The sequence below is a fragment of the Melozone crissalis genome, unplaced genomic scaffold (genome assembly GCF_028551555.1).
Source record: "Melozone crissalis strain CALT ecotype California unplaced genomic scaffold, PUWL_Pcris_2 ptg000006l_1, whole genome shotgun sequence".
Classification (NCBI taxonomy): Eukaryota; Metazoa; Chordata; class Aves; order Passeriformes; family Passerellidae; genus Melozone; species Melozone crissalis.
The window spans coordinates 7,960,626-7,980,013 of NW_026535784.1; the positions used below are offsets into that span (position 1 = coordinate 7,960,626).

Sequence of the window (19,388 nt, forward strand, 5' to 3'; positions counted from 1 at the left end):
TGTAGTTTCTAGATATTATTCTGTACATACAAATTAAGTGGGTATTTCTGGGATATATGAAGTTGTCTTGAATTTTATGGAAAGACAGGATTGGACCCATAATATCTTCAAAGTTCTGGGTAGATATTATTCATAAATATTCTCATCTAGGATTTCAAATCTTCCAAGGTAAGAAATGCCCCCAGAGAAGTGCTCATTTCTACATGTTGAGCATGCATATGATCAGATACACTATGTGAAGCATAATAAAAATGTGTAGATAAAGTAGACCACATATATCAAGTTGCACTTACTTATTATTAACTCCAAGGCGGGCTTTATAATTGTACATTTCAAATATGTATACCTGCATTTAACCTTTTATTCTCCAGACAAAATATCCCAGGGCAAATATTCCATGCATTGACCTATCAGTGTATCTTAGCAGTGCCTAAACTCAGACAACCTGTGCAGCTGAAAGTTTAATTTAGCCTCACATCTGTTTCATTAAGTTTAGTTCATGCATGAGGATACTTCTGTTCACTCTGAACTGAAAATTCTATTTTCTCACAGGTCACAGCACAGTCATTGCTGTTTGTTATTTGGTCATTCAACTTGTGCAGCTACAGTATCCCACAATGATGGTTCATAGGTCTGCTGTGAGAGAAATCTTCTCTTGGACCTTTACTACAGAGTATGTTCCATTCTTGAATTGATTCAAACCAAGAAATTACAACACTAATCAGCCCAGTCAACCCCTTTAACTTCACGTATATAGTGCATTCTACAGGGTCTTTCAGAGCTACTGTGACCTTCCTAGGAATCCACTCCAACAAATCTTTAATCTTGTCCTTACCTAAATGGTCCCATGATTCTTATTCAGTAATATTTTTGGAGGGGTTCAAAATTTGTGGGCCATCAAGCAGCTCATTATCAGTATGAAAATGTGTTGCAACACAGTATTAATGCTACTGAAAAGCATTTTCACAGCAATCACTCAATATGGAGGATTTAACAATCTGCTTCCTTCTCACCTCCAGAAGAGAATTATGTTTAGTAAAAGCTAAGTTACATGCCACAATATAATTCTTTAGAATTTAGACAGTAACTTTCTAAATTATACATGTTCATAGAACAATTACAAATGACAAGTATTACATTTTCTACTTGTGTAATTATGCTGCACTTCAAGTTTTTCTATCTCAAAGCCATTCAGAATTTTCTGGGAGGGGAAGGTGGTGGTACCACAGAGGCCCCTGTGGACAGTTTTCATGGCCATAGTGTTGTTACCATCTAAGACACCTTTGTAGCCTGGGTTTGTTTGCTGCCTATCCATGTGCAGGCTATTGCACCATCTTTCTGGAGTTGTGGCTCAGGGCACGGTCTGAGTCAAAGCACCAGTAAATTTAGAAGAATAATGAAGCAAGAGTGTGGTATGAAATAGGAACTTTTTCTGCTTTATTGAGTCTCCTTTATACTGAAATTGTAACAGTTCTATAACTCATCATCATTTTCCATTTATCTTTTAAATTTTTTAGAATAATTGCAGTGCTCCTGCATAACAAGTGCTCCTGCATAACAAAAGTGGCTCATGGTGTCTTGAAGAAGATAGGTTAGTAGGGCCTATTGCAGAGACACCCTCACAAATTTCTGCTTTACTCATAATCCTACTAACCTTATAGAGCCAAACCCAGAGATGGTAGAGGCCACTGTATCCATTCTTAATGGTATATTCCATATCCTTTTCTCAAAAATACTCACTCCTCAGGACGCATGAACTGGTCGAAACTTTGTCAAAATTATGGCCCTTCCTAAGAAAGTAACTTTTCCATCCATTTAGCCAGTTCTATTCATTTCAATACTATTTCATCATACATCACTTTTACTTGATTTCAGATAGACTTAACAGTCATGAAGAAAATTAATCTGTCAGATTAATATTTTCCAGGTTATCTAAAAGCATTATTACCCTTAATCTGTTTACTTCCAGAAGCTGCAATAAAATGTTCATCTAGCAGCTAATAATTTTTGCTTCACAGACTAATAGAATCCCATATACTTTACATTTCTCACTTCTTTGCCTTGTGGTATTGGACAATTTCTGTTTTAAAAACATTTCACACACACACACTTAGCCTTTGCTACCCCTTAACTTTAACCTCACAGTTGATAAAGTTCTCTTTTTCCATGCTGTATAACATCATGAAAGATATATGTCTTTCTTACTATGCTCTAGATAATTCTGTGAAAGTAAATGCCAAATATACATTCTTTCTCTTTTGAAATAACCTTATAGTTTCAAAGATTTGTGATAAACATGTTGTCTTTCTAAATAAAGAAGACATTTGGTTTGATGAATATTTTACCTTAGCTTTCTAAAATACCCCAAAGAGCAAATTTTCTTAAAATGGAAACAGTATATACTCACTGCAGATATCAGTTTGTTTTGAGAATAATGATATTTATAGCATTTGGTTTTTTAATTTTTTTTCACAGACATGTTAGTTGCTGGTATTGTAGACTGACATGTTTACACAGGTTTGTACACAAATCATCTATCCAAAACAAAGGATGAAGAGCCAAGAAGCTGTTCCTGTCACAACAGTTCACATGAGCAAAATAGTTTTGTGTAGTTTTTGTAGTGTTTTGTTAGTACATGATATCTTCTGCTGTAACATTGACTTCTTCTGTTTTAGTCTTAATTTTAGGGAAATGAATCTCACTAATGGCTATTAGCAGTAAATTCACTGCATGTGCTGTGGCACTTGCCACACAAATCCAAAAACAGTCCTCAAAGCGTTCTTCTAAGACAATGAACCGAAAGACATTTTCCCGAAAATTGGCAATTCTTTCTGTGAGGTGATGAAGTTTCACAGCAGCCATGAAGCTGGTGACTCCAAGTACCACAAATCCACCTGCAATTAAATGAAATGAGTACTCACCATTATCAAATCAAAACAGGACAGATATTTTGGTCGTGCTTCAAAAGACTTTGAATACACCACTGAGCACTATACAGAGTAGGGACAGACAAAGGCATGGCTTAAACACCTTCTGCTTAGGCTGTATTGTGTGGGCAAACATACTTTTATCCATGACATAAAGCCTCGAGGCTGGCATTCACAGCTCCTGTTAAATGTTAACTAGACACAGTAAGCCAAGATACCGCCTGGAAGTTCTGTTTTGATAGGTGTGAATTCACCACCAACTTCATTGTATTCACAATATTTAAATCAAGGAGGTATTCAGTAAGGCAAAAGAAGGAAACTTGTATCATTTTCTATGAATGTGACTAGAGAAAAACACTGGAAAATTACTTTACCTGCAAGGAAGTTCCAAAGGCATGCTCCTGCTGGACCGTTAATAGCCCGGTAAGGAACTTTTATTGCGTTAAGAATGCAGAATCCAAAACTGACCAGAGAAAAGAAAATGGCCACACAGAGGAACATTATGATCATCACATGCAGGCCTGTATTCAACTTTTTCACCATGTGTGGGAAAACTGTCAAGAAAAAATAAATTGTCTATTCAGTGTATTGGATTTCTTGATGATGGTAAACATCGCACTGTGCTGGTACTTCAAATTCAACTTATATTTAAGGACTGGTTTTTTATGGAGATGTGGAATTCAGCTAGCTGCACAAATCTCAGTTCCTGATGCTTTATTTTTCAGTGCATCAAGCCAGGGATTTTCTGCTACAGGAATAATCCTCTAAACAGGATCTGTGAATAAGGATTCAGGGTGAAGTCCTGTTTATTCATCTAGCAGGTTAATGTCTTTATCTCTGGTGCTGTATTGTCTGCTGCAAAAGAGACTTTCCTGTCTTTTTTTCACCTCTGTTCTCAGTACCAAACTCCTGGTTTGGAGCTTCTCATTCCTGTCTCATGCTTTTTATCTCATCCATTTGAAGTCTGATAGTCTCAGTTTCCTTGTTCCCTTGCTGCCTAAAATAGTATCACCTTTTTCTGTTTTTATTTTCTCACGTTCTTCTTCTTTTTTTTTCTAATCCTCTCTTTACTGTTGGCTCCAGTGAGATCTGCCCTGATTTCATACATCCTAATCCCACAGGTTTGCCCTTTAAGATTCCCTTCTTGGTTTCTCATCTAGTGTTTATGGCCCCTTCATGCTTTCCTGGGCATCTGGCAGTGTTTTAGCCACAGATGTAGGAAGCTTGTAAAGTATTGCAAGGTGGGCTTTAGCTGAAGCACTCGCATGGTTTGCTATAGGCACAAGCTCTCCCTCAGCAGCCTGACACTCACTTGTCTCTTGAGAACAGCAATTTTCTTGGTTCTGTCTTCTCAGACACAGTTCCTTTGTTGGAGGGCCAGATTGGCAGGAGGAGCAGGAAATGTACAGCTGAATGTTTAGTTTATCCTGCAGCCCTCTAGTAACAGAATCAGAAGAAATGTGAGTAGGGAATTGTAGGTGATGTTGACTGACAGGAAAGAGAGAAGCTGACTGAGAGGAACTCTAAAATACAAGGTGATCAAGAGGAGACCTCCAGCTAGCATAGCACTGCACACTCATACATGCTCTGAAAAACTCACTGCCCAATTACTAAAAAGTTACTACCTGTGCTGTATAACTGACAAAAAACCCACAAAGTTCAAACAAACCACCTAAAAAGTAGGCAGCAACAGTTTGTAGATGTCACTATGAACTTCAGGCATATAATTTGATCATGACAGGACAGAATTATAGTAGGTCCTGTAGAAAAAAAATCGTACTGTACAAATCCCACACAAAAATGATGTGATTCAACAGATCTGCCCTTTCAGTAGCTCATTCTGGGGTTGTAGTTGGGCTTGGTGCACAGAAGAGCTGCAGAAGACTCTGACAACAAGAAATGAGGGGAGTAATGAGGATCAGAAGTACATCTGAGAAATGGGAGTCTAAAAACAAGGTTGCTTTCTGACTGGAAAATAACTGGCAGTGTAACAACAAAGCACATGGAATTAAGCCTCCTTACAAACAATCAGAGATTTTAGGGTAGTTGTAAGGATTATTTGTTCTCTTTTCTGAGTCTTGCAGCCAAGTCCTGATGACCTGCCCAGGGAGTCTGGCTTAGCACACAGAAATAAGAATCCATGAAAAGGATATTGCCATGGAGACTCCAGACACAATCCAGCGGTGTTTGCTATGCACAGGCAAAACACGTGGCTTCCCCAGCTTGTTCCAGGCCTTGACTCAATTGTCAAAACAGAAGCATCTCATGCCAGCTTAGGTGCCTTAGGACCATCATAACAAGCCTGAGGTCTAACATACATGCTGCACTTAGGATGGGACACTTCCAGAAGCTGCAGCTGGAGGCCAGATGATACATCTTGAGGAGTACAAAAGAGCAGTAGACACCTGTTATGGCAACAGAGTCACTGTCCCAGCTAAAAGAGAGTGTTCCAGCCATAAGTCTACTCTAGTGGATGTTAACAAAGTGAGAGGGGATGTACCAATAACAGCAAATTATTGCAATTTGAAATTCTGAAGTGTCAGAAGTACTGCAATACTGCACCATATGATATGTTAGCTTTGTCTTCATCTATGGTGCCAGTGAAGTCCATTTATATTATCACATTAGTCATGAAAAGTCTCAAAGTTCTTGCACTCCAGTAAATGCAGAATGCTTGGAGATGAAGGGGGACATTCAAACCAAAAAAAGCCAAGTCAAACCCAGAACCCCCAGCCCTGCTTACCATTGTGCTAAAGTATCAGCTTTGTGTATTGCTGTTTGAAACCAGTATTGTGAAAATATCAAATTCAGTAGAATTATTAAAATATTTAAAAGGGAAAATCTCTGGAACACTTGTTGATCAAAATGCATATTTGTGCCTACTGCACTTAATGTTTTACAGTTCTACCAGAGAATTATTACTAGCTTCAGTGAGAGCTCTGTTTGTCTAAGGAGTGCTGGCTCATGTCCTCCAATTGTATACTGATGTACTCCAGAGTGACTGTGGAACATTATGCCTTCCTCTCAGGTTGCACAGTAAAAAATCAGAAAGTTCATTAAATAGTCCAAAAAGTTGTGCAGAGTTTTTCTCATTCTGCCTATCAGGATGGCCTGAAAGAACTGGGGCTGGATGAGCATGACTGCTGTGTCCATGTCATGATTGCAGTTGCAGGCAGAGCTTGAGCAATAATTTGGTTACCAGTCCAAATTCATCCAGTTTAACAACTGGTCATGCTGATCTAAGTTGAGATTGCTCTGGTGCTTTTCTACATTCCCTCTGAAGTCCCACAGTCACACCTGCCTTCAATTTTTATAGAAGTGCTTGTGTAGTTGTGCAGTCAGACACGATCTTATGGAAAAACGAGTATTTATTTTTGTAGGCTAAATTTTGGCCAGTTTAACTTCTGAAATACCTCACCTCAGCTACCAGAGCCATTGCAAAGGATGTGACAGGACAGCATTGCTGTGGGCCAGGGAGATGGTGAGACTGCAACAGCTTCAACTTGTATTGGTTTAAGTTTCAGTAAATGTGTACACTGAAATAAAAATCTTCAATGCAAATTGCCATTTTCACTACAGAACAGAATAAGTGAAATTTGGAAATCATCCAGAGTACAGCTCAGTGCTTTCAAGACCTCAATGAAAATCTTTTATGTTAAAAGCAATACGTTTAGAAAAGTTTCTATATTTGTTAAAAGTTCAGCAATTTTTTGTGTCCCAACTTAATAGAAAAGAAGGTAACAATTTCTTCAACATGTTAATAAAGTTAGCGATATGTGCTATGGCAGACATTTGCATTAGGACAGCCAGAGAAGTACAGAAATGTGTCCAGCTAAATAAATCTCTGCTAATTAAAGGGAAAAATCCTCAGAAGAGTTCAAGAGAGAAGGCAAGAACAGAGGCAGAGGGGTGGCAGAGCAAAACATGACATAGGAAAAAGTCAGTCAAGGGACAGTATGATTTGCAGGGTCATCTCCAAATGACTTTCACCCCCTTCACAAGGCTAAAAGGAAACTCTCCATCTAGCCCTAGGGATTTTTTGTCCCCAGCTTGATTCCAGGATTACAGAATATAACTATAGCAGAAAGTATTAATGAAATTATAGAAATTTTATATTCACACTCCAAACGTCAAACCATAATGACTACATATTTATTAAATAATACAAATTTGCATTCTACAAGTTCTGTAAACAAAAATTATAGAAAGTTAAATTTGAACTGGATATTAGACTAAATATTCAACTAAAATTGTACTTACTTGTGAATTTGGAACGCCGCCCGCCCAAGCCACATTGGCGTATTTTGCCACCCCGAAAGAGTCCATAGTAAATTTCTCCAATGAACTTGACCAGCTCTGGATCTGTGGCATTGACCAAATCAGCTCCTGTTTTGCAAAGGATCTTTCCAGTCATCCACTTTGGGATCCCCATTGCAACAACAATCAAGATAAAAGACACAAAACTTATTAGGGAAGCCAAGGAAAATAATGTTTTTTTAAAGCAGCCAGGCATCCTAGTGCCTTCAAGGGATCATCTCCAAGCCCTCTCTGCAGCAGTCAGAAGTATCTCCCATTTTTCATCATGCTCCAAAATCCACAGCTGAATACCAGGCATTTCAAGATACTTCTCTTTGTATTTAAGGTCCAGCAATTAACCCATATGGTTAAAAATCAAGGCAAAAAAATACATTTTGCTGCAACAACATCCTGAAATGGTTGCAAGTAAGGGCTTCATTACATTGTAGTGCGGTGATGCTTCTTTGTAGCAAGTAATCCTATCTCTATGGCCAGTCTAATATTTCCTCAGGGGTTTAATTGTCCTGCTCAAATGACATCAAGTTTCTTACTGCAACCTCATGTGAAGAAAATTTGGAGAAGAATCCAGTTTATTGGATTATTTTAAAAAGTGGATAAATATCTGTGTGCAAGGGACAAAGGATCAAAACAGCATAATTTGTCTGAAGGATTCTGCTGTCGCCTGAGCCGTGCTGAGCTTCCCGGCGCCTGCTCCCACCCAGCCTGTAAATGTCACTGCGGGCAGAGTTATCAGAGGGACAGAAAGGATGGGTCTGGAATCTCCTGAATGACAGCGGGGCGCACGAAGCCCCTGGCAGCGGGAGCGGCCTGGCCAGCCGTGCCGGAGATCGGGGCACTCATGGGGGGCAACAAGCGACAGCTGCGATCCATAAGCGCTAAAGAAAACCGGCCGCAATTGTCCGCACTTCTACGGTTACTGCTACCCGAGCCCTGGCAGGACCTTCAGAGCCACTAATTAATTAATTAATTAACCAACTAACAGCAGCAGGAGTCCTGGGGAGTAGGGACAAGGCCCCTGCCGCAGCTCCCTCGCTCCCCCCGCTCCGCACGGCCCGGGCGGGCAGCCCAGCCCCGCCCCGCCCCTCGCCCCGCCCCTCGCCCCGCCCACGGCCGGGCGCTGCCGCCCCTCTCCCGCCCCGTGAGGCGGCCCGTCCGCGCCGTGAGAACAGCGTCGGAGCAGCGGGCATGGCGGCACGCAGGGTGCTGGTGTACGGCGGCAGAGGGGCGCTGGGTTCCCAGTGCGTGCGGTACTTCAAGTCCAAGAACTGGGTAAGCGCCGGGCCGGGAGGTGGCGAGGCGGGGAGCTCCGCGGGGGAGCAGCCGTGCCCCGCCGGGCTGTGCTGGGCGCTCCGGGGCGCGGGCCGCTAACGCGCCGTTCCTCTCGCCGTGGCAGTGGGTGGCCAGCATCGACCTGGCGGAGAACGCGGACGCCAGCGCCAACGTGGTGGTGAAAGCGACCGACTCCTTCCCCGAGCAGGCCGAGCAGGTGGGTCGGCGGCGGGCGCGGGGCGGCCAGTGCCGGGTGAGGCGGTGGGGCGGTGCAGCGGCCAACCTCCCCTGGGGGTGCGCGTCCCTTCGGCCGAGCGGTGCCCTCACCCTCCCCCGGCTGTGCGCATCCCTTCGGCCGAGCGGTGCACGCAGCCTCCCCGCAGGTTTGTGCATCTCTTTCGCTGCCGCCCGCGGTACCAAGGTGGCTGCAGGGATGGGTCGGGCTCCACGCAGGGAGCAGCAGCCGTACCGCGAATCTCAAGGTCCTTCAGCTTCTGTTCGTCCCTTCTTTTTAATTTTTTGTAATTCCTTTTAACTGAATGTGCAGAAAGAGCTTGATCCGGGATATTGAAGGCTCAGCACATAAGGCAGTTTTGCTTTGTTTTTGTCTTGACTTTTAAGAGTTATAGACTGAGCCAGGTGAGTTGTAATCAAGATGGGTAAGGACACCTTAAAATGCAACGCTTATTTCAAATACCCTAACTTAAAGATGTGTTGTGTGTAAGTAGATGGCATGCTCAAAGCATATGAACCTAAGCCCCAAAGGGATCCCTAGGGTAATGCCCTGGTTTCCACAGATGGGAATGTGAGAGGATCTAAGCCAGCTGAAAAAAGTACTTTGCTTTATTCTCTACAGATAGCATTCATTTTTACATTTTAAGTTTCAAGCCAATTTCTGTTACTGATGTACTGAATACCTAGCCAGTAGGGGTTTTTTATATATGCACAACTCCTAAAGCTTGGAAGGGTAACATAGAATGTTTACAATACAATTTTCAGTATATGGTTTTGTAAAAGCTGTGGGTTTTTCTTAACTTCTTGGGAGATTAGATTGTTTGCTATTTGCTTTGACAGAGAAAATTTGTAGCCAACAAATTCATTACCAATTGTGAGGTCTTATATTTGAAAGAGAAGAAATTATAGATATCTTAAAGTATACAAGCTCAAATTTTGTGATCAGACTCAAACTGATGGTTGTGGTCTAGATAGAAGCAATAAGGAGGGCTAATCTTTAGTTGTTTTTCTTGCACTGTCATCAAAAGTGACGCTAGTAGTCCTTGTCAGACCTGGAGTTTCATTTCCTATCTTAAACAACACCATACTCTGAAAAGAACCTGTCAAAAGCAAGTCAGTAATAATTTTTGTTAGCAGTAGAGGTAAGGGTCAGGTGTTTCAGCCCTGATGATCACTTATTTCCAGTGACACTCTATGGCTTTCATTTGTCTGACTTTCATCTATAGTTATTTTTAAACACAGTTGTTTTGAGTTCATGAATCATAAATATTAATTTTCTATATCTGTTTGAATTGCTGTGTCCTGTGTTACTCAGATACATAAGTAGGGAAAAAGTAGCTTTATGGCATTCATGGTGTTTACCTCTTTACCTTATCAGTCCAGTGTTTTCAGTATGTTCTTGTTCTGTGTGTTGAAGGTGACAGCAGAAGTTGGAAAGCTTCTTGGTGAAGAGAAGGTGGATGCAATCCTGTGTGTGGCAGGAGGATGGGCTGGAGGCAGTGCCAAAGCCAAGTGTAAGCCTTTGGTATAGACATGCTGGTGAAAACATGAATGATACCTGAGAGAAGTCCTTAAAAATCTTTCTTCCTCTTCCATGAGAGTACAAAAGCATAGAAGCACAAAATAGCTTAGTCACAGTGCTCTGAATTTTTGCTTTCTGTTAAATTTGCACATCACTTCATTTCTTCAACAATGTTTGTTGATGCACTAATTTTTATCAGAAAGTTTTGATGTGCTTTCTGAAGGAGCTCAGCATTATCTGTGATAACAATCTTTTTGCTGAGATTGCCTGTGTCAGGCAAGTTATGAAAGACACATTGATGTTGTTTCCTAAGTCATTGCTTTATTCATAAAACCTCAGTTGCTTCTGCAGCTCTCTGAGCTGTTACTGTGCAATGCAATATTGGAAGGCACTGCCTATTCATGCTACAGAAAAAACACTTCAGATTGAAAAAGGGGCTTTTAAACATGTAATATTAATTATTAAATTTGTACTTTGCCCAATACTGTAGAGATACAAGAATAAAAATAGCCTTGTTTTCTGTCTGGAATAAATCTGGTGAAATGTGTCCCTTTCTTCCCCCTTCTGGTTTGGCTGTTACAGGCTCAAAGAGAAAGGAGATACAAAAAACATAAATGAATATTTTACAATGTAGAGGTAGAAAATTACAGAAAGCAGGTTTTCATAGTGCTATTGCACTCTGTGTAACAGAGAGGAAATCAGAGTTTGTCGTCTTCCTTTGGCTAATTTCATTAATTCACTTCCTAATCAGCTTTATACAAAAACTGTGATCTGATGTGGAAGCAGAGTGTTTGGACATCGACTATTTCCAGCCATCTTGCCACAAAACATCTGAAAGAAGGTGGCCTCTTGACTCTGACAGGAGCTCAAGCTGCTTTGTCTGGAACCCCAGGTAAAATGCTGTGCATGACAGCTGCAGGGACACCAGCAGTCAGAGACAGTTGTTTATCTGAGCATTCTTGTTTGTGAGGCAATAGCTTCACACCCCAGGTTCTTGTCATCTAGCACATGTCGGATTTTGGGCTGTTTAGATGGTCTGGAAAAGCCCGAAGATGGCCTTGGGCCGCCTGCGCTCCAAAGGATGAGAAGGGACTTCAGATCTTTTCTCGGTCTCGGTGTTTATTAATTGCTTATCTAAAAGATTTTCTCTTGGCCTGACAGAGTTCTGCTCAGCAGTCAGCCATGGGCACACACTGAGAGCCCCTGGGGCGGCCACCTATCTTTATACCCGGAGTTACGTATACAATATTTATCATTTTTCTCCAATACCCTCTACCCTTATTAACCAGTGTTCTTTTAGTAATGCCCAATCCCAGAGTGCCAACATCACCACAGAAGATGGAGGCCTAGAGGAAGAAGAAGAAGGAGAAGGGCACGCCCCAATTCCTCCATCTTACTTCTCTAGACCCCCCTGTACAGAAATCTTAAACCCTTTGTCTCACACTCCAATTAACTTATCCCTTCACCGTTCACCCCAGTTCTGAGAGGCTGAGATCCCACAAGCACAGATGGGATCCTGCTGCTGAAATGTGTAAGGAAAATGTAATTTTACAGGTAGCAATATTGAATCTCTGGAAGCTGTAGTGCAAGCATGTAGAAGCAGTATTTAAATAGTATTTGACATGCATTGGTGAAATATACTTGGCTAGTATATGATACAGAAAAGTGTTTGGAAGACAATGAAGACTAGAAGCACACAGCAATAGAAGTACAGTGCTTAGACAAAGTTAAATTTCCTATTTGTGTTCTGAAAGACAGAGTCCTTAATTGACCAATCTTTCTGTTGGTGATGACTCAGCTGATTCTGGTAACCATGCTTGTCCTGTTCATGTTCTGATTCCAGTCTATCTTTGCTTCAAACATAGATAAGCTTGTTGACTGTTGGCTTTGTCCTCAGCTAGCTATTTAATAGGAAATTTATTGCATTTTTAATCTTACCCCTCAACCATGTTGGTCTGCATGGAGGAAGAAATCTGGGAGAAATTTAAAATGGAAAAAAAAAAATAGGCACTGACACACAAGCCCACAGGCAGCAAAAGGAAAGTTTGAGACAAATACTCCTATTTCCCAAGCTTTTATTAGTGTCATTTTAACAATATTTTTAAGACACAGATACTAAGATATTAAAACATATACAATTTATGAATATTCCTGAAAGCTTTGTCTAAAACTGTTCAGGCAAAAATATTCTATATATTTTCTAGTTAATGATTAATCTTTTGTTTTTATAGTGGCATCCATTATAGTCAAAGATAAAAGGTTTATTTTTGAGAATAAGCAGATGAATAATTTACAGTGAACTGCTGACTGACTATACACAAATGAAAAAAAGATAATTCTGGCAGATTTTCAGGTTTTTTCGGGTGGTCTTGGGAGGTAGAGACCAGAACACAGGAATCAAAGTGATGAGCCTTCCTGTTTTGAGCTAGCTGGTTTCAGCTGGTCTGGATTTTTCTAAAAGTCACAGCAGTGCTTTGAGCAAACACATGCAACTTATTAACATCAGGAAGAATTGGGAAAGAGTTGTTACTCAACTTTTGCAAATATGCCTTATTGGCCTTGTTATGACTGGCTGTTCTGGAAGAAAGAATCTTTTTCTTGTTTGCTGTTAATGAGATTTTTCTTTTCCTATGAGAAAATCTTGCCTCACATAATGCAAACCAAAGAACATTGAAAATTACATGAACAGTGACAGAAGCAGGGTGAGTGTGATGTTTGAGAAATGTATCAGGCATGAAAAGGTTTCTAAAAAGAATTAGAATGTTTGGTTTAGGCAAGACGAGAGAGGAATATGATACACATGTGAATATTTTTATCATAACAATAAGTTAGCTACTGCTGTCCATGATTCTTCCTAGTAAAAATGGATGTTATTTAATATGTTTAATTACATTGTAGAAGTATTTCTACTACGTTCAGAATACTTCTTTAGGAGCATTGGAAAGGGGCTGAATAGCTGTATAGATGGCTAGGAAGGAAGACATTCAGTTGTAGTAGACCTGTTTTCTTAGGTACTTTGTCTGTGTCTGGACTTCTTGACAGATGCATGCCTTGAGACATCTGAGACCTCTGATTGTCCAGCTCTTGTTCCTGACCAGTGTGCCTTGTGCTCTGGTTCTTGCTGCTCTTACGCTGCTAAATGCTGACTTGCCTAGAAAGCAGCAGTTTTTAGGAAAAAGCTTTCTTTTCCTACACATTATTTATTAATTTTCTACCATGAGCCTTGGGTTTTTTTTGTAGCTTTCTCCACAGGGCCTGTCAGACCTGGGATGCTGACCAAGTGAATTCCAGATTTGAGAGAGAAGTATCTCTTTGGGTCCAAATTCACAAATACCGTAGTTATATGATGAAAATTAATAGAAGAGTGCCTTATTGAAGTCTGTGAGCATCTTACTCTGTTAAATTTGTAAACTTAGCCCTGTAGGTCACATCCTTCAGGGTGCATTTGGATACTTTGACTAAACATGCTTGACTTGGTAAGCTGTTTATTTCTGTAGTGCTGAGTTAACTGAGTTCTGTGGTAGTTTCTGGATGTCTACTAAAGCCTTTCTATTAACATTATAAAAAGACATATTAAAAGAAAAATATGTATGCTTTAATATGTTTTAAAAGTCTGATTCTTTTCTGGCTGTGGTAAGTGGTCCTAATATTTATCAGTCTTTAGTTTCTGTCATGTTACTGCTGATGTTGAGGGCTGTTCTGATAGTGCTCTGATTTGTCTGTTTTTAATTTTTAGGGATGATTGCCTATGGCATGGCCAAAGGAGCAGTGCACCAGCTTTGTCGGAGTCTGGCTGGTGCCAACAGTGGGCTGCCATCTGGCTCTGCTGCAGTTGCCATTTTACCGTAAGTGGTTGCTTAGTTGTCTCTGCCTGTGTTTAATTTAATTACTGCTGCAACCTAGAGCCAAACAGATATGTTTGCAGTGTCCTATTCACAGCACACAAACAGCCTCTCAGATCTACTCGCAGGGAAAAGATGCATCTTCACTGGATGAACAAAGAATTACACAAGTCACCCTAAAAATGATTACATTCTTTTCTTTGTCTTTGCAAAACAGTCATGGATGTTAGGATTAAAATTTTGTTTACTTTTAACCAGTTTAACTGTAGCCATGCATTAACATGTGATTTCTTTATTTCAGGATAGACAGAACTGTAAAAATGAGATGAACTATTAAAATGAGATAAACTGTTCAGCAAAGTTTTAGACTTAGCTCTGTGATAATAGTAAGCAAAGGATTACTTGACAGGCTTTCACTTGATTAAAGATGCTTCTTCATAAGGTTCTGCATGCCTGGACAGTAAAATAAGGGTACTTTGAGGACCTGTAAGCCAAAAAATTTAGCTTGTAATTACCTGCTTTCACTTTTTGTTAGGAATGCTAGTGAAAAGTGGATGGTCTAGTAGGTTTTCACTATGTTTAATTTTATCAATTCTGTTGTAGAAATTGAAAGTATGTTTCTTGCCAGGTCCGTATCTAGTTCAAGACCCAAAATGTAAGACTAGAGAGTTCTGTACAGAGATTTGATCTACTACCTGAATTCTCTACTTTTGGTTTCCTCACACACACTCTTAAGACACTTCTTCAGGTCAGACAGGAATGGCATTAAATGTGTTTGGGTAACTGACAGCACCTTCTAGAGAGCTTTACAGCCAGGCATACACCAAGATCAATGGATTTTTGTGCATGCTGCTCTTGTGTAGTTCTCATGCAAAATGCTGTTCTTAACTGAATTTTTGAGAGGATAAATATACCTTGGATTGTCAACAGCATTTCAGTGAGGGAGTGCTGGAAAGTTAACCCTTTCATATCATTGTATCTAGTGTAAATATGTATTGTCAAACTCACACTTCCTATATTTATGCACTTGGTCTCTCAAAAGCATGGATGTAGTGCAGGTGTGCTGGGCAGTACATGTGAACAGGCTTATTGCTGCCATTCCCCATCTTCATAGGAGGGGTGGGAGGGGAACTGCAGGCTGAGTGATGGCTCCAATGGGCACTTCTTCAGCTAGCCAGGATGCTGGGGGGAGTCTTAGTTGGAGCCTTGGATATAGATTGAAACTAATGACTATAGACTGTTAACACATGGAGAGGATGCAAGGGATCCATATCACCTGGTGTAAAAGTCAAGGACTTATTACAGAAGTGAATTGAAGCAGGTGGTGCTCATCAGAAACATGATATATAAATAAAAGGCTTGCTTATCTTCTTTAATCACAGGGTTACCTTAGATACACCAGCAAACAGGAAATCAATGCCTGATGCAGATTTCAGCTCCTGGACACCTTTAGATTTCATTGCAGAGTGAGTATCTGTGGGATAACTAAACAGTTGCTCCCTGTCCCTCTTGCTGCTGCATCTCAGTGCCTGTTCTGTTTAAATAGCTGTCTTGGATTTGGGTGGATTTTTTTCCTCTCATCATCTTATTGGGTATCTTTCTAAATCACATCAGGTTTAATTGCACAGGCTTCCTAACTGGAGAAAATTAGCCTAACTCCATCAACTTCAGCTTCTCTGCATAAGTGATTCCAGCAAGGAAGATAGCCTTAAGCAGCTGGAAGCTGGAGAATTTCCTAAAGCCTGTAGACAAATTAAATTGCAGACAGCAGGTGCAGGAGACACCTGACTTAAAGATAAACTGCAAATAAGCATTTCAACTTGGGTGGGATTCTTTTTCTTCTAAACACATTTTACTGCCCAGTTTATGGCACGTTAGTTCAGTTCTATCAACTGGCAACATTTCTGCTCTTGTTCAGAAGAATTTAGTACAGATTTTTTTTTTTACTATCTACAAAAACTTGTCCTGAATGGTGCTGCAAAATGCTGAAACTTCAGCTGTAGTTTATGTAAGGGCAGGCTGAGATTATCTGCCTTACTGTTCTCATTCCTCAGGGTTAGAGAAGGTGCAGCATGACTGTTGCCTTCTGCCATGTGATGGGGAGTAGCAGAGTTTCTGTTGAGTGTGAACTCACATTTTAAAAGTCTTTTAGAACTGACAGTGGAATTGAATTTACCTATTGCTAATTGTTCAGAGAGTAGTTTAGTTCTGACATCAGATTTCCTTTTCTGTAAATTTTTTTAAGGTGGATGCCAGAGATGGAAATGGTTTCAGTTGCATCTGTTTAGTTTAAGCCTCTGCAGTTGTCTGATGAGGTTCTTTAAAACAGGCCCCATCAATTGAGTTTAGCTAGCCTGGAAATGTTCAGAAAAAGATCCCTAATTTATTGTGCTCCAGGGATAGCTTAGCTAGATGTTGCAGTGTTGCAAATTCGTTTTTTAGGTTGAACTTTTAAATAATTTATCCTTACAGGAGAATTCAGTTGATTGGTTTGTTTTGTTTCTAATTCCCTAAAGTTTAACCCCAGTGCTTGGAAAACTGGAAATCTCACTGAGCAACATCTGCATCTTGGGAACAATGCGGGAAATCCTTTCCCATATGGCACTTGGATTTTGTGCCCTGGGAGCTCTTGTTGAATTGTGGGATGTTCCAACATGATAGTTGCTGTGTGTGCATTATTGGGAAGGCTGAAGGACCTGTAAAATACACTTCACTCTCTCTAATCTATTTTGAGGAAGGAGATTATGTTGTCTTTTGATAAGGAGTCTCCTGGTCTGCTACCTGAAAGGTGTCCATCTTACTCAGCACTGTTTTGGATGTCTTAAGGCTTTTTTCCCTCCCACTGAGACCACTTTCACAGTTAAATATCATAATGTTATAATGGCCAGTGGCAGAGTAATGAATTTAGCAACTCTATTCTAGTCATAAAAGTGTAATTCTTTTATTTATATGCTATAAAGGCAACTAAAGTAGCTCCTCCTTCCCCTTTTCTAACTTCTTTTAAATAGGAAAAAACCTAGTGACTGACATTTTAAGCTCCTGGCCTTTTCTTTTGAGATATTTTGGAAATCCCGTGTACTCTAATGTCCCTTGGATTTCTCTGGGCCCTCTGTACAGTTCTGAGGGTCTGAATCCAGTGATCACATCACATTGACATCTCTAGAGAGAGTAGTAGGAAAAGAAGGAAAATTAATAGGCTTGTATTTTATTCTTCCTGTCAATGTACCTGATAATAGTTGTAATTTTTTTGTTCTCCCTCACCCTATTTTATCCATTTATTTTAAAACAGAACCTTTTATGACTGGATAACAGGAAAGGATCGACCCAGCTCTGGCAGTCTTATCCAGGTGATAACTACAGGTGGGAAGACTGAACTAGTTTCAGCAGCACATCTTTGATTTCAGTCACTTGAAGTGATGAAACTTCAGCAAAGCAGAAGATGTGGAAAATCTGTCCACCAGTATAATTTCAATGGTCTTCTGTGTCCAGTGTTTGTAGTTATTCCATTAATGGAACCAGATTTCAAGTAATGTTTGTGCTGTCAGTTGTGAGCTATCAGCATTTGTTTACCAAATAATACCAACTTGTCTCTAAATGAAGGTTGCAGGCTTTAAAGTCTGTAGGTGTCCTAATTCTGAGCATTTTATGGCAATTTACCTGTTTTCTCTGAAATGGGAATTGTGCTTAACTATGTCATGTGATTGCATACATAATAGTTGGATTTTTTTCTCTGTCAGTAAGTGTTTCTGGCAACTTACTGTGGATCTTTCAGCTTTCTGTCTTTTTCTGTCTGAGAATATAACCTGCCTATTGTGTTTGCTATAGCCATAGGGAACACCACAGTCATGTATCATGTTCTAGTCATGTAACACTTTTCTTGTGAATGTTCCACTTGAGTTAATGAAACTGAGATTACTCACTTGAGAAGGAATTCCTAATTTGCCTTACAGTTCATAAGCTGCTCTCAGGCCTACAGTTGTAGGATAAGAGTCATTCTGTCAAATGAATAGTGTGTTTTTCTCTTGGTCATGATTGTTCTTGACTTTTTCTAAAAGCAAAGTGCTGTAAAGTAGTAGAAAAAGCATACATGCACTTGAAAACGGACCTTTTTGTGCAAATAAATATATATTGTTTTATGTACTGGGCTGTCTCCATTACTGTAATCCAAATACCTTGATAACATTTTAATTGGTTTAATTGAACATACAGTTCAGTTGTGGTAAAGGACTTAATTTTTTACTTATTTAATTCTGATGGTGCATTTCAGTGTGTGCCGAAGATCTACTAGCCATGCACAGAGGCAGGCCTTCAGCTGGGACAAATGTTTTCTTAAATCCATCCATGTTACATGGGAATACAGTTCAGATAAAGAGTGCAAGCATTACCTGTTCTGAGCATGGACTCACAGGAAATCAGTTCTATTGGATTTTTGGGAACATCTTGAAAGCAATTAAACATGCAAAGTTGTGTGTATGTTCTCCCTCTGAACTTTCCTGTTTTTATTAACTTAAGGGTTGTGTTGGGGAAGGATTTACTACCATGAGTCAAGAAACCTTTCCCCTCTTCCCACTGGAAAAGCTCACATGTGCCCATGTTAATTTTAGCATAGAATGATTGCCTGTTTTGCTATGACTGTCTTTACTTGTTTTGTTTTGCAGGATGCAAAGGTAGAGGGGAATTCTTCTGTCTTGTCAAACCAGGACTGTCATTTGCAAATCTGCTTTTCAGTGAAAAGCTTGCAATGATGCTGGTGCACCAGCAGTCTATACAGGCTCAGAGTACAGACAAAAACTGCAAGGGACTGGTTGGGAATGAAACTAGAGTGCTACTCAGTTATTCTTGAAAAGGGTGTAGCTATCATACTGCAAACTAACAGGATTTGAAGGCTTCCCTTTGCCAAGCTAGCTGAGGCAGTGAATAGTTTTAAAGCATAATTGTGAGTGCAAGACTTCTGGATTAACTCTCATCAGTTCGCAGGTACGAGCAGAAAGATACAAAAATGATATTATTGAATCTGGAGAGTGACAATAGAGGTGAGTGTATGACAGTGAGCCAGGTGTCTGACAAATTGCTGCTAAGGTGAGAGATTTAACCTGAGGAGTTTGATGTTAAAGAGGCTTTTTGTGACCAGTTTCATCTTGTATCTTTCCAAACTTTATTTCCTTCAGCTGGCCCAGAGATCTGGTGGTGCTGCAATAAGGAGCAGAGATGTGTCTTTTTGTGGGTGTGTTCCATATGGATGAGCTCTCTACAGTGCCCCCACACTACTAATGGAGA

The 19,388-nt window shown here is 40.2% G+C and overlaps 2 protein-coding genes across 2 annotated transcripts; one reads left to right on the forward strand and one right to left on the reverse strand.

The window, feature by feature from the left end:
* Positions 1 to 2,621: 2,621 nt before the first annotated feature.
* CLRN2 (clarin 2) lies at positions 2,622 to 8,026 on the reverse strand. Its single transcript, XM_054295699.1, has 3 exons — positions 7,188 to 8,026; positions 3,302 to 3,481; positions 2,622 to 2,894 (listed from the first exon to the last, which is right to left on the reverse strand). Exons 1-3 carry the CDS (start codon positions 7,438 to 7,440, stop codon positions 2,629 to 2,631), a joined length of 699 nt encoding a protein of 232 aa, XP_054151674.1. The 5' UTR covers positions 7,441 to 8,026; the 3' UTR covers positions 2,622 to 2,628.
* A 351-nt stretch (positions 8,027 to 8,377) lies between these two features.
* Positions 8,378 to 18,247, forward strand: QDPR (quinoid dihydropteridine reductase). The gene is made up of 7 exons (XM_054295891.1): positions 8,378 to 8,513; positions 8,638 to 8,730; positions 10,165 to 10,261; positions 11,021 to 11,161; positions 14,006 to 14,114; positions 15,494 to 15,577; positions 17,401 to 18,247. Exons 1-7 carry the CDS (start codon positions 8,430 to 8,432, stop codon positions 17,507 to 17,509), a joined length of 717 nt encoding a protein of 238 aa, XP_054151866.1. The 5' UTR covers positions 8,378 to 8,429; the 3' UTR covers positions 17,510 to 18,247.
* Positions 18,248 to 19,388: the final 1,141 nt, after the last annotated feature.

Bases quoted from the DNA above. Each gene is read 5' to 3' on its own strand.
- QDPR (XM_054295891.1), top strand. From the start codon at position 8,430: ATGGCGGCACGCAGGGTGCTGGTGTACGGCGGCAGAGGGGCGCTGGGT. The intron at 8,514-8,637 runs GTAAGCGCCGGG...TCGCCGTGGCAG, and splicing joins ACTTCAAGTCCAAGAACTGG to TGGGTGGCCAGCATCGACCT. The intron at 8,731-10,164 runs GTGGGTCGGCGG...TGTGTGTTGAAG, and splicing joins TCCCCGAGCAGGCCGAGCAG to GTGACAGCAGAAGTTGGAAA.
- CLRN2 (XM_054295699.1), bottom strand. From the start codon at position 7,440: ATGCCTGGCTGCTTTAAAAAAACATTATTTTCCTTGGCTTCCCTAATA. The intron at 3,482-7,187 runs GTAAGTACAATT...TTTTCTTGACAG, and splicing joins GCGGCGTTCCAAATTCACAA to TTTTCCCACACATGGTGAAA. The intron at 2,895-3,301 runs GTAAAGTAATTT...ATTTAATTGCAG, and splicing joins CCTTTGGAACTTCCTTGCAG to GTGGATTTGTGGTACTTGGA.